The sequence below is a fragment of the Elephas maximus genome, chromosome 5, assembly GCF_024166365.1.
Source record: "Elephas maximus indicus isolate mEleMax1 chromosome 5, mEleMax1 primary haplotype, whole genome shotgun sequence".
NCBI lineage: Eukaryota > Metazoa > Chordata > Mammalia > Proboscidea > Elephantidae > Elephas > Elephas maximus.
Window position 1 is genome coordinate 84,262,732 of NC_064823.1, and position 13,549 is coordinate 84,276,280.

Consider the following 13,549-nt stretch of genomic DNA (forward strand, 5'->3'; position numbering starts at 1 on the left):
CCTAAATTATCTTAAGCTTTTTCTGGAATCACATTTTTTTTTTTTTCAATTTAAATAACTAACCTACAATCATCTCAATTTGTCCCTCACTATTTCCTGTAAAATCTTCACTAGTAAGAAAAAGCCATGTTTTATATGTGTTGCCAATACCAGTTTTTATTCTTTTATTTAGAATTATCATAATGTTAATGAATTACTATGAATATTTATAGTCTCTAACTCAGAAGGGTATAAACATTTCTTTATGAGGAACTAGAGATCCTCTGTTGAAGGGAACGAAGCACGAGAATACTGGCACTTTCACAGAACCTATAAGACGTACAGCACGACAGCAACACACTTTTGGAAAATAACAGTTCTGGACTATGGTGTCAGACTGTTTTCATTTTTTATTAATTCCAGTACAGAGAGAAGAGGCAAAATGTTCAAAGAAATTTGTGTTTCTTAGACAGAGTGTTGGTCTTACACCAACAGAAAAGAAAAACAGATGAGTAAACACTAGATCTTCATTTCTCTTGCTCTTATACTCAGGGTAGGCTGAAAAACAAAAGGACAAACGTTAAGTGCTGTTTGTAAAATGGCATGTCTTCTTCAAATCTATAAAAAGAAGTACCACAGTTTCTTAAGTTGTCTTTCTGCAATTCCCACAAATGAGAATAATCCACCAATTCAAGCCTACCCTAGATGTATGGCAGCTGACTACTACTCCTCTAGGGGAGAGGCCACACATATAAGCATTATGAAGTTCCCCCTACATCACTGAAGTCATGAGATTCCTCAGGCTTCAAGGCCACAGGTTTTTCCTCATCATGCCTCAGAAAAAAAAGCATTTAATTAACACCTACTTGTTTTTTTTTTTTTGTTACCTGAGTTAATTACAACCAAGAAGGTAGCTTTCCAAAGTTAGAGGTCTAGGAAGAAAATCTTGCTATTTGGGGCTAAAACAGAAGCCCTGGTGGCATAGTGGTTAAGCACTCAGCTACTAACCAAAAAGTTGGCAATTTGCACCCACACAGTGACTCGGTGGGAGAAAAGACCTGCCCGCTATGGGGCAGTTCTATTCCCCTATAGGATTGCTGTGAGTCAGCATCAACCCGACAGCACACAGCAACCACAAGGCTAAAACGAATCACATTCTGAAATGACCAAATTTGCAGAGATACAAAGTTGCCTCCTGCCCTGAATGCATAACACGCATGCATCATCATATGGACAAAGAGCAAGCTAAACCTAGTAGTGGAGTAGGCATTACAGTCAGTTTGGAAAAAGTGAAAATAATTCATGCTAACACACAGTTTGACAACTTCTTTTAAAAAAGAAAGCTAGTTCTTTTTTTAATTGTCCCCAAAATATTACAGCCAAAATGGGTAAAGCATGTTTATGTTCAAGCATCTACATTTTAAAGTGGGCCCTTTCATCATAAAAATGGGAATTTCATTAAAGATCAGTATGTTGGTACCTTGGAAATTTAGTAGTGGATTATTCACTATTAGCGTGGAAGTCCACATAAGATAGACCAATTATATTCTCCAGTAAGATGAGTTTGTTATTGAGCTATTAGGTTGAGCCATGTGAAATCATCACTATTCGACTACAAAAATGCACTTTCACATGGTCCAGCCTGATACCTAAAGCATCCCATGACTGAGCTATCACTTCTTTGAACTGCTCAGTGTAATCTGACATGTGAATCAGAATAGCACAGTGGTGAAGTCACACGTTCTGCAGTCAAATTAGTTCAGTTTGAATTTCGGCTCCACCTCTACTATCTGGGCCACACCTGGGTAAGTTACTTAACCTCTATATGCCTTAATTTCTTCATCTACAATGAGAATAATAATAGCACCCAATTGTGTAACTCTCCTAAGAATTAAATAAGCGTGTATATATACAAGGAGTTTAGAATGGTGATCAGTAGCAGGCCTATATGGCTCTTGGCAAATGGTCAATCAATTTTTACTATTTCAATAATAACGATTATACTTACTTATTTAAAAAGCAACTGAAGTATAGTTACCTGAGATGCTTGTGATTGTGTTATTTTTAAAGTAAGGCAGCTTGACTTGCAGTGACAAGTTTTGGACCCTGAATACAAAGAAATGACAGATGTGGGGAAAATATTAGCATTACTATTAGGATAAAAATGAACATTTACATAGCCATTGGTGATGACAAAATGCTTTCACATGCATCACATCATAAACAGAACTGATTTTACAAACATTTAATAATATCCCACGGGCCAGCAGCATAGAAAAACCCAAAACTACTTAAGTCACTTTGTAAGGCCATTGTAGGTAGAAAAAAAAATCTTACCCTGTATGTATAAAGTGTCCATTAGTTAGATAAGCTGCTAAGCCCTAACCTGATCAAATGCCGCAACCACGGAAATTAGCTGTATTAGAACAAAGACAACTCCAGTACCTCCTCGGCAAAGCAGGCCTCCTTATCCTCAGCCGCGCAGCACTTCTCCACCATGCCTGTGAACTGCCCTGTCACTGTTTTCAGTTGCTCATCCGTTGCCTTGGGCTTGTGTTTCACCAACTCAACAAGCACACTGTATTTCAATGAAAGAACAGAAAATAGGTTGCTCATATAGAGAAAAATGGAGGTGGTAAGAAGGGCAATGCTAATGGTTTAAGATTTTAAGTCTTAGAGCCAGATGACTCTGGGTTTGAGGCTCAGCTGTACCATTGTAAGCATCAATATTCTCATCTGCATAATGAGAATAATAAAACCTATCTTCATAGGGTTGGTGGGAGGATCGAATGAGATAATTAATGTAAATTGCTCAGCATCTTGTGCAGTGTCAAATACATAACAAGAGAAAAGGCCCGTTGCTTTCCAGTAAAGCTCTGGAAAGGATTATACATTAATGCAGATTTTGGAAGTTACATCCTATCGAATTGCACAGTTTATGTGAGAGCTAAAAATGATCCCTTAAAAGCTTAATTGTCTTGTACTTCATTTAAAAAGTTTTTCAATTGAGAGTCTTTATATTTGGTCTTTGAAATTTCACTCATTTGAAGTGTAATGGTGAGGAGACTACAGGAAATAAGCCTATCAAAGCTTGCGAATCCCAGAAACTATTGCCCTGAGGTAATCTTTAAACCTTATACCAGAAATATCCTCTGAAGTCTTCTTAAAACCAAACAATAGTTTAGCTTTAACTAGTAAAGAATGTCTGCCGTGAGCATTATGCTCTTCTAATCTCTATGGGATCAAACTGACAACAGCAACTTGAAAGATTAGATCAGAGCTTTAGAGGGCAGTGAGTTTATGATAACAGAGGTGGAACAACTCAGAAAAGGTGGTGAGAATGGTCACACAACTTGAAGAACGTAATCAGTGTCATTGAACTGTACATGCAGCAACTGTTGAATGGGTGTATGTTTTGCTGTGTATATTCTCAACGACCACAAGAAAAAATATATATATAAATTATTAAAAAAAAAAAAAAAACTTCTGGGAGCTGGGAGCTACCATTGCCATCTACAGAGACAACAACACCAGAGAGAGAGTTGTACGGTATGACAGGTTTTGCAATAATACTCTTAAGTCTGTGCCATGATCAGAGCCTACCAGAGATGATAGCAAATATCTGTTGCTAAATTTCATGCAATTCCAACCCCTCATGACAACAATATGGAGCCTAGCCTAGAACTTGCATTTCTAAATGTTTTTCATCCAAATTCTATTGCCAAAAGTCATATCTTGAGGATTTGCCTGGCCTGGGGATTCACCGTAGAACAAACTTAAAATTCCCATTCATGTCCAAAAATAAATTCTCTAAAGATTTCTATTAACTAATTTTCTATCTGCACAAATGCATCAGTTAATTGTCCAGCTTTTTTTTAACGGACCTAAGATATTATCCTACCGTGAGTCTTTATCTGTAAGATTATTCTGTATAATTTGTAGGCAAGATTATAATACAGTTTTCTGCTAAGAAAAAAAGAAAAAGCTATCCATTTTATTCTTGATACTTTTACCACTTCATACGCCTAATACTTAATACTTTTCTCTATGGAATATTATCACTACTTCATAAAAAGTTACTCATTTCAATTGACAGCTTTCACTATCAAGATTACAAAAGCAAGTAATAATGAAATACTCCTCACGATTGTTTCTTAATTTGTTTCTGTTCCTCAGGAAGTGTGCACAAATCGGCGTGGAAAGTAAACGTTTCAGCGTTAAATTCTTTGGGAACATATGTCTCATCAGTTTGCAAAGCAGTGAAACATGGCCGCCTGTTAACCAAGGACTCTGTGCAGCACTTGGTGATCCTCTCACTCACTGGTGTCTTCTCGTGCAGCACACACAGGCGGTTCAGGACCAGAGACAGCTGAGGGATAAGCAGGAGAGAGGAATTCAAAAGAAGCAAAGCTGAAAGTTTTTCATGAATGCCTACGTTCCAATGGACCAAACAGAACAACCAAACCCTTAGCCGTCCAGCCAGTTCTGACTCGTGGCAACCCTATAGGATAGAGTAGAACTGCCCCACAGAGTTTCCACGGAGCACCTGGTAGGTTCAAACGGCCGACCTTTTGGTTAGCAGCCATAGCACTTGACCAGTACGCCGCTAGCGTTTCCGATGGACCAAACGAAGTGTTATACTTTAACTAACACCATTGAACGGAGGGTTGATTTGAAGCAGTGGTTTGCTTATCTTCAGGACTACACATAATCAGAGACTTTTGAAAGTGTTTTTTCTTTTCATTACGTCTGCATTTTAAGAGTAATAACACTTAAGAAAATAATTGATGACGAAAATAATGTGAGGTGAGTCCTTGAGTGAGAAGGAAATAGTCTCTTTTACTGACACCTTAAAGAAGAGACCCCAAAGAAAGTGAAAATTTAGAAAAATGCCAGGAAGCTGTTGTTAGGCATTGAAAATAAATTCATGGAATTTTTTTCAAAACAATTTATCATCTTCGGGACCTTATCTCAATCATCATTTTGGCGGTCGGGATAACATAGGCTGCCAAGTAAATTCTGGCTGCTGTCACTATTGCCACTTATACACACACACACACGCACACACTGCAGTTAACCCCTCCTTTGGAAGTTAGCTCTGTCAGTATCTAAAGGCTCATCATTATTAGCTTGATTGTACTTTAAAAGACTCACATAGTCCTCAGCACAGGGCATCCTCTTGGCTTCAGCAAGTTTACAGCACTTGCCGCCCACCCTTCCTAGTTTTCTTGAGACCTCCACGAGAGTTGGAGTTGACACTTGAGGTACCTTCCTGGTGTAACGAACTGCGAGCCTGTAACAAAATAGTCCATGCGTTTTCAGCGGCGCAATAAATAATCTTTTTCTACACAGCAAATCAAGCAAACAATAATTAACCAAAATCAACTAAGAATATCTTATTTTCCATTTATAAAATTTTCTCCATCTTCAGGGTGGTTGAGCGGCACAGTAGGAAGACCTTGTCCCGAGAAACTAGGTAGACCTAGCTTTGAATTCCAACTGTGCCATATGAACTTAAAAAAAAAAAAATCACCTTATCATAAATCAGTGCCTTAATATTTCTATTAATTGCTTCTTTCTTTTCATAAATATCTATGTACTAGCATTCCAATAAACTTGAAACATGGATGAATTTTCTTGTCTATAAAATAGGGGAAAATATACTGACTCAACAAAGATTAAATTAAGAGAAAGAAAGTAGGCTATTAACTTGGTACAGTATCCAGAAAGTAGTAGCTGTTTATTAAGAATCTCCATCACCATGGGAAGTCAATGTAGGATGGTAATCTACTTGAAGGAAGAGACTGTGTCGTTTCACTGCTGAACCACTAACACCCAGAAGAGTGCTAACACGTATATACTGCATAATAACTATCTACTGAATGACGCGTCCCTTCTTGCCCTTACCTCTGTAAATAAGACTGTATTAAATTGAGATATTAGTTCATTGGGCCATACTGTCTCTGACACTGCTACAAAGGGAAATTCCAGAGGAAAACAAAGTTTTCACCATCAAAGTCTAGGTGTATCTCCCGAACGTCTAATCTTTCTCCCAGATAGCCCATTATGAATCTGATATTCACATGCCTATTTAAATTCATTTTATCTTACTTTTTTCTCTCCAACCCATATGTTACTTCTCGAGCTACTGTTATTCAAGTCCTACCACTCTCTTCCCTGTAAGGCTTTTATCTGTATGTGAGCTATGCCTTAACCTTCATTCTAATACAGACTTCTCCATCCCTTCGACTACCTTATCTCTTCTTCTCCAGATCTTGTATATATTACTTGTTGGGGAGTGATTATGAATGTATACTATATTTAATGATTAAGATTTCTATGATAATGCTCCATATAAAAAAAATATACCAAACTCATTGCTGTTAATTCTGACTCATGGTGACCCTATGTGTTACAGAGTGAAACTGCTCCACAGGGTTTTCTTGATTATATCTTTAAGAAATCAGATCACAAGACCTTTCTTTCAATGGCGCTGCTAGGTGAATTCAAGCTACCAACCTTCAGGTTGGCATGACAAGTGCAAACCATTTGCATCTCTTAGGGACCTAGTGCTCCATATTGAAGAAAACAAAAACAAAAAAATCACTGTTGAGTCGACTCCAATTCACAGCTGCCCTATAGAACAGAGTAGAACTGCCCCATAGGGTTTCCAAGGATATAAATCTTTCCAGAAACAGACTGACTCATCTTTCTCCCGTGGAGAGCCTGGTGGGTTCAAACCATTGACTTTTTGGTTAGCAGCCAAGCGTTTAACCACTGTGCCACCAGGGCTCCTTAGTGTTCCATATACTAAGTCTTAAAAAATTATAAATTGATCAAGAAAAAAACAAACCCACAAAATTACTTACTCATTCGTGAAGCCATACTCTCCAAGTTGCTCAAAATGTTCACAGTTTTGTTTGACTAAACCCTGAGGCTCCTCAACAAGGGGTGTAAATGCATCCAACTGAAAGATTTAAAAAAAAAAAAACTGAGTTTACTGTATTCCACCTGAGGACCAGATGCAGGTCATTTTTCATCGCTGAAAACAGAATCAGATTCTCCCTGCTTTTTGGCCAAAGCCACCTTAAATAGAGTTTTGATCCCAAATACATTACATTACATTTGAACCCTTTATTTTCATTGCTGAGGCTGTATAGTGAAAGTGCTTAAGAATATTCTGGTTCTGGATTTCACCTAGACCCCTTGTGGCACAGCGGTTAAAAGCTCAGCTGCTAACCAAAAGGTCAACAGTTTGAATCCATCAGCTGCTCCTTGGAAACACTACTCCGTCCTATAGGGTCACTATGAGTTGGAATTGACTTGATGGCAATGGATTTGGTTGGTTGTTTTTTTTGTTTTTGAGTTCACCCATTGGTATTTGAGTTAGGCCACTTGGCTTATTTTCTAGTTGTACACTTTACTTACTATCTCTTAAGTGTCAGAATCCTCACTACAAAATGGGGGTGATGACAGGTCAGTTGGATCCTACATTCTCTGAGATGAGAAATTTGGCTCTGGTCATCAGTGCCAGCATGATGCCTGGCATACAGCAGTTCTTGGCAGAGGGAAGAATGACTTTCCTCTGATTCAGAATAGTGTGGAAGGCATTGCATATGGACCTAAAAATCCTCCAGAACTGGTTTGCTCTCCTTACATAATTTCTTGAAAAACTATACCTAAACCTTCTCAAAAAGATTAGAAAATTTTCTAAAGGAATAGATTCTCCAAACTTCCTTAAGATACTAATTCTAGTACTCGATAAATTTTAGAACCAGAGAAATTTTCTTTATATCTGAGTTAAATCTCTTTTAATTAACATTGAAGTTTACTTTGTCTTTTTCTGTTCTTGGGAGTTTGAACAAGAAAAAACATGGTCAAGATTTTATGCTTTTAGAGATTTCTTTCTTTAGAGCTTTCTTTTTTAGGGTAGCTATCCCAGGTTTTATTAACCATTTTATTTAAGGCCATTTTTCTATAACTTTTAAGAGCACTGGATTGAAAACCACCTCACGAAAACTAAATTATGTTATACATCTCTTCACATTCTTCCATTATTTTTCTTTGTCATTATTGGCATCATCAGTCTAAAAGCCAGATTTTTTTTTTTTTTTTTCTGCAAGAAACCTACCACTTTGGCATAGCATGCATGAGGATCAGCGGCAGCACAGCACCTCTCCAGTGTGGCTTCATATTCCTTGGCAATTCTCAACAGCAAAAAGGCAGAGTACTCAGGATGCCTTCTTGAGTATTCATACAAAAACCTAATTAAGATAAAAATAAAATAGATTTAGCTGGACAAAAGAGCAAGATAAATTACAGAATCAAACTTGACATTAACTCATATTCCAAAGGTCTAAATTTGATTAAACCCTATGCAGGGAAAATAGTGGCTAAGAGGCTGAGGATCCAGAATTAAAGCTGCCTGGGTTCAAATCCTGGTTCTGTCAGTTATTTTATTATATCACATTACTACCGCAGTCTTAGTTTTCTCCTCTGTAAAATAAGGATAATAATAGAATCTACTTCATAAGGTAGATTGCTGTGAGACGTAAATGATATAATCTATGCAGAACACACAACGGCACATAGTAAATTTTTCATAAATGATACGTGTTATTATTATGAATATTTTGTTTGATTTGAATTAAACCTCACAAATGTTCTGAATTAAATACTTAGTCTCAACACCTTTCACTGAATTCTAGATACTTATGTTTGAGAGAAAGAGACAGGAAGAGAAGAATTTTTCATTTTTCTATCTGTGTAAGTGAAATCTTATACGGTGCATCATATTATGAAATATTATTTAGTGCATAGGATACTACCATAATCCAACAAAAAAGCAAGTTTTGTTATCCCACTAACACTTATGTATAATCATTTATTTTGGCCTTGAATTGCATGCTGCCTTGCCCCATCACTGAACTTTTGGTTTTCTCAACCAAATGTAAAACACCTAGTGGCAGACTCCATGTCTTATACTTCTTTTTATTCTTCTCTGCTGCCTGTCATTATATATACGTCCATATATACATGTACACACACATTTTTGCATTATAGTTGTTCAGAAAATACCCTTCAAATGAATGAGCAAATGAGTGAATAGTATGCATACATTTACATATTCACAAAATGTTTCTAGAAAAGTTATTTCCAGAAATGTCCCTAAGGAGTAAGGAATGGGCAGGGAGTATAAAATAGGGGAACTTTTATTTATTATTTTATACTTTTCAGTATGGTTGAGCTTTTGTTGTGAGCATGTATTCTTTTATAATAACTTTTTAAACTATGATAATTTTTGAAGACTAATTTTTAAAGCCTGGGTCAGGAAAAGGATGAAGAAGCATTCTGGATAACATGAAAATTATAGCAACTCCAAAGGGAAACCCAGTACATCTTCCTAAAGTGTGAGGCCATATAAAAATTATGAAAGATAATTCCCAATCCACTTACGTGCCCAGGAAGATATCTTTTGCCTCTTGGTAGTTTTTGCAAACATCCTTGTCCTCAACATAATCAGGAACTATTGAGGGCAGGTCAGCTGGCGGATCGTCTTTGTCTAACTCAGCAATGCAGTGGGATTTTGCAAGTACAGGCTTATCACAGCATTCCTTCAGTTTACTGGAAAGCGTCTCTTGATTGTCACATATATACTTGGCCAGATCCGCCTATAAGCAAGTTGATGAGAACTGTTCAGTATAAGTTGACATCTCCATACATTCTCTTCAGACGAGGAGCCCTGGCGGTGCCATGGTTAAAGCGCTTGGCCGCTAACTGAAAGGTCAGTGTTTCGAACTCACCAGCCACTCTTCAGGAGAAAGATGTGGCAGTCTGCTTCTGTAAAGATTTATAGCCTTGGAAACCCTATGGAGCAGTTCTACTCTGTCTTATAGGGTAGCTATGAGTTGGAATCAATTCGATGAAACACAATAACAATAACAGATAAAAAAAAAAAGAGTACCATAGTGCAAGAAATCTTGGAGGTAGAGCAGGTAGGAGCAGAGAACACAATCTCAACCCACTGTGATGTGTCACCATGATACTAAACGGATTCTGCCCGCGTAAGCGTATAAACTACCAAAGAGCATACTGACAATTCTTTACCCTGTCATCTGCACATTCAAGCAGGTCGCCATGGCAGCATTCCTGGTAGACTTTGCCAAGATCTGTCGCTAACTTAGAAACTTCTGCGAAGTCAGCTTTGGGAAATCTCTGGCTCAGGTGAGTTACTGCCCTAAAAACAAAATCCCCCCATCAAATGAATTATTAGCATGCAATATTTTATGTGAAAACACTAGGTAAATACTATTTATGTAATGAGGAAATTCAATGCAACTAACATATAGAAATAATCTGTAAAATTTATTATTTTAATGCTAGTTCTGAACCAAATTATCCTTTTCCTGTGGGCAGAATTATCCATTGTATGAGTGTGTGCAGTGGCTAAAAGTCTGTTGTTTGTTATTAGTTGCCATCAAGTCATTTTCGACTCATGGCAACCCATGTGTGCAAAGGAGAACTGCTCCACAGGAGTTTCAAGGTATAAAAGCAGCAATTAAAGAGGGATTCTAAAAGAAGCAACATGTTGTGAGCCAGCCAGTTTGAAGACCAGATTTAACTTCCAGACGTGGCTTTCTCACATATTAGTAGTGTGACCCTAGACAAGTTACTGAGCCTCTCTGAGAGTCAGCCTCTGTAGTCACAGCAGCAGTGTTGTGAGAATTAAATCAGATAATGCATATTAAAGCATTTTATAAACTGGAAAGTACCATACAAACTCTAGTTGTCTTTTTTTTAGTCCATTAAGACTTTCTAAAGGTTTCTAAGAAATGTCATAACTTCCACAGAATTAGGGAGTAATGAAAATTAAATTAAATAATGAAAAGTAATAAAAATTAAAATGTTTTGCCAAAAAATTAATCCAGCAGAGTCTCTAAGCTCTATGACAAGATGTAAAAGGCTAATATCTTCATTCTTCACAAATCATTTCAGAGGTGCCTAATTCTGGGGAAAAAAGGGGATATTTTCCCCCCAGAATCAATCATAGGTCTGTTTAACTGTGTTATCATTTCATGACGGGGTTGTTTGTTTGTTGATTTGGTTAATTTTGTTCTGTAGATGGTAGGGATGACAGGCAAAAGGAATTCAATCAATGGTTTTTAAAGAACATGCATAATGTCTATTATTTTCGTTTTATCTTCCACTTCTGTTGATTCATTGCTGACTAACACAAGAGGAATTGAGAGTTTTAGTATTTTCTCTCAGACCCAGGTAAGTAATATCAAAACAGAGGGCCCAGCAAAAATAAGCTATTAAGAGCAGAACTAAAGCTATGAGAGATAATGAAAAATGACCTTAATGGTTGAGTTCAATTATCAGGACCACAAAAGGACAAGCAGACACTTTCAGGTCACCAGGGAAAAAGGTAAAATTAAATTAAAAAAAAAAAACCCTGGTTACAGTTCTATAGAAATAATGGACCATTAGAATAAAATTCCCAGTGTTTACTAATAAAACAGGAGTTTGAATAACTCTCTTTTTTAAGAAATACAAAAAAAGCTAGGGTATCCTAAACTCTTTGACTACTTAGAAGAAAATAAGATAAATGAAAAAGTATGACAAATTGTCATTAATGTTCTGACTTTGACCTGTGTTAAATTCCTACTTTTTAGACAACCAAAAGGATTTATGAGAAAACAGTGCGTAAAATGTGACACAAACATATAATTTTGTCAACTGAACCATTAATTTTCATCATTCTAAAGATGCAAACTAAATTAAAATATTCACCATGCTTTGAAAGCTCTCTCTCCGAATTTGTGGATATTGGCACACTTTAATCTCTGTCGGGCAGCTGAAGCCAATACAGTGTCCTTCAAAGCATCAATCTGCAAAAAGAAATAGTTTTGGTAAATTTAGAAAAGGAAAATTTTACGTGAAACATCCCTTCAAAAACTCATATGAGATTATGCCAACTTAAATTTTAAAGAGATAATTTATACCTAAATTCCCAAGTGCTCACTATTGGTAACTATTTATTTTGCAATAAAGAGAAAAAATCAGTCTGGCCATAGTGGAAGCCTCTGGGTACTTGAGGAGTGGAATGGAGGCATTGTCAGAAATAACGCTGGAAAACAGAGTAAACCACCCAATCTCCCAGGGGAGATTGCTTTGCTGACTTCCTAATTTTGCCTGTAATTCATTTTGATACTTCCTCCACCAACTCTCCTAACATCAAGGAACTCCCTAGAAAAAAGAATACAGCTTAGAGTAAATATTTATAGAATGAAAACATGAACCCAGGCTTCCAGCTGCAGGAAAACTTTCCACTCTGAGTTCCTTCTCCAATAAAAGGGCTCATGAAAAGATAAACACTTGTGTTTCCTGGCTATGCAATTTGACAAATAAGTTTCTGCATTTCCTATAGTGACCAGCACTGTAAAAAGTGGGATATTTTGAAACATAGCTAGTGACTTCCTCTCCAGATCGGCGTTGGCAGATTTTAGAAGGGCTGAGGTAGTCAGATGCCTTCAAAGGAGGTAAAAGGTCTTTTCAGGGCTGGGAGGAGGGGAAAGAGTAGGAGGTGCTTTTTGACTGTGTTGGGAAATTTATATCATAGACTGTTGTTAGGTGCCGTTGAGTCGATTCGGACTCATAGTGACCCTGTAGGACAGAGTAGAACTGCCCCATAGGGTTTCCAGTTTCCAAGGAGCAGCCGGTGGATTTGAACTGCCAAACTTTTGGGTTAGCAACCAAGCTCTTAACCACTCTGCCACCAGGGCTCCATATCAGAGAACCAAGTTTCCCTAAATCTAGCCACACAAAAAAAAATTTTTTTTTTTTTTTGTGTGGCTAGATTTAGGGTAACCAAAATCTGAGTCTTGATTATGAAGTAATTCTTCTATTGTTCTTTTGGGGAATACCTTTGGTTTCAGGCAGGCAGCTTTATCATCAGCGTGGCAGCATTCTGTCAATATGTCTTTATACTTTTCACTATAGTAAATGAGTTCTGGGGCATAAAAGTAAGGATGTCTTCTGGCAACTTCATATAGGTATCTAAAATGTTAAAAAGGAAAACGGGGAGTCATTTTTCTTTAGTAGATAATACTATAGAAACCAATGTAATCAACATTCTCCTGGCATCCTCCAAAACCCAAAGAGCAGCATTTAATTCACCAATTAAGATAAGTCTGTATGTGATGACCTTACCTTTGCCATTCTTTAAGTCAATGAAAAGGAAGGAATAACAGTTACCCACAACAATATGGTTAAATTTTGGTCGTATAATGTTGTTGACTAAAATTACTGGTGGTACAAACAGTTAAGCGCTCGACTACTAAACAAAAGGTTGGTGGTTTGAACCCACCCAGAGGTACCTTAGAAGACAGGCCTGGTGATTTGCTTCCAAAAACTGACAACCTTGAAAACCCTATGGAGCGGTTCTACTCTGCACACACAGGTCGATAAGGTCAGAATCGACGCAATCACAAACTCAAGAACAACACCCTAGAGAAATGGATCTCCATCTTGCCCTCAAGTCTAAAACCCCATCCACGCGAGATTTGGG

General features: G+C 37.3%; 1 protein-coding gene across 2 annotated transcripts in view; it reads right to left on the reverse strand.

The window, feature by feature from the left end:
- Positions 1-403: 403 nt before the first annotated feature.
- ALB (albumin) overlaps positions 404-13,549 on the reverse strand; it is a 103,959-nt gene continuing 90,813 nt past the window's right edge. For both annotated transcript variants that reach the window (XM_049886039.1, XM_049886040.1), the window contains 11 exons: positions 12,906-13,038; positions 11,773-11,870; positions 10,087-10,216; positions 9,436-9,650; positions 8,111-8,243; positions 6,849-6,946; positions 5,134-5,272; positions 4,125-4,348; positions 2,425-2,557; positions 2,018-2,085; positions 404-537 (listed from right to left, as the gene is read on the reverse strand). In XM_049886039.1, the coding sequence (XP_049741996.1) occupies positions 2,044-2,085; positions 2,425-2,557; positions 4,125-4,348; positions 5,134-5,272; positions 6,849-6,946; positions 8,111-8,243; positions 9,436-9,650; positions 10,087-10,216; positions 11,773-11,870; positions 12,906-13,038 (1,345 nt within the window). In that variant the 3' untranslated portion in view covers positions 404-537; positions 2,018-2,043. The remainder of the gene's footprint in view (positions 538-2,017; positions 2,086-2,424; positions 2,558-4,124; positions 4,349-5,133; positions 5,273-6,848; positions 6,947-8,110; positions 8,244-9,435; positions 9,651-10,086; positions 10,217-11,772; positions 11,871-12,905; positions 13,039-13,549) is intronic.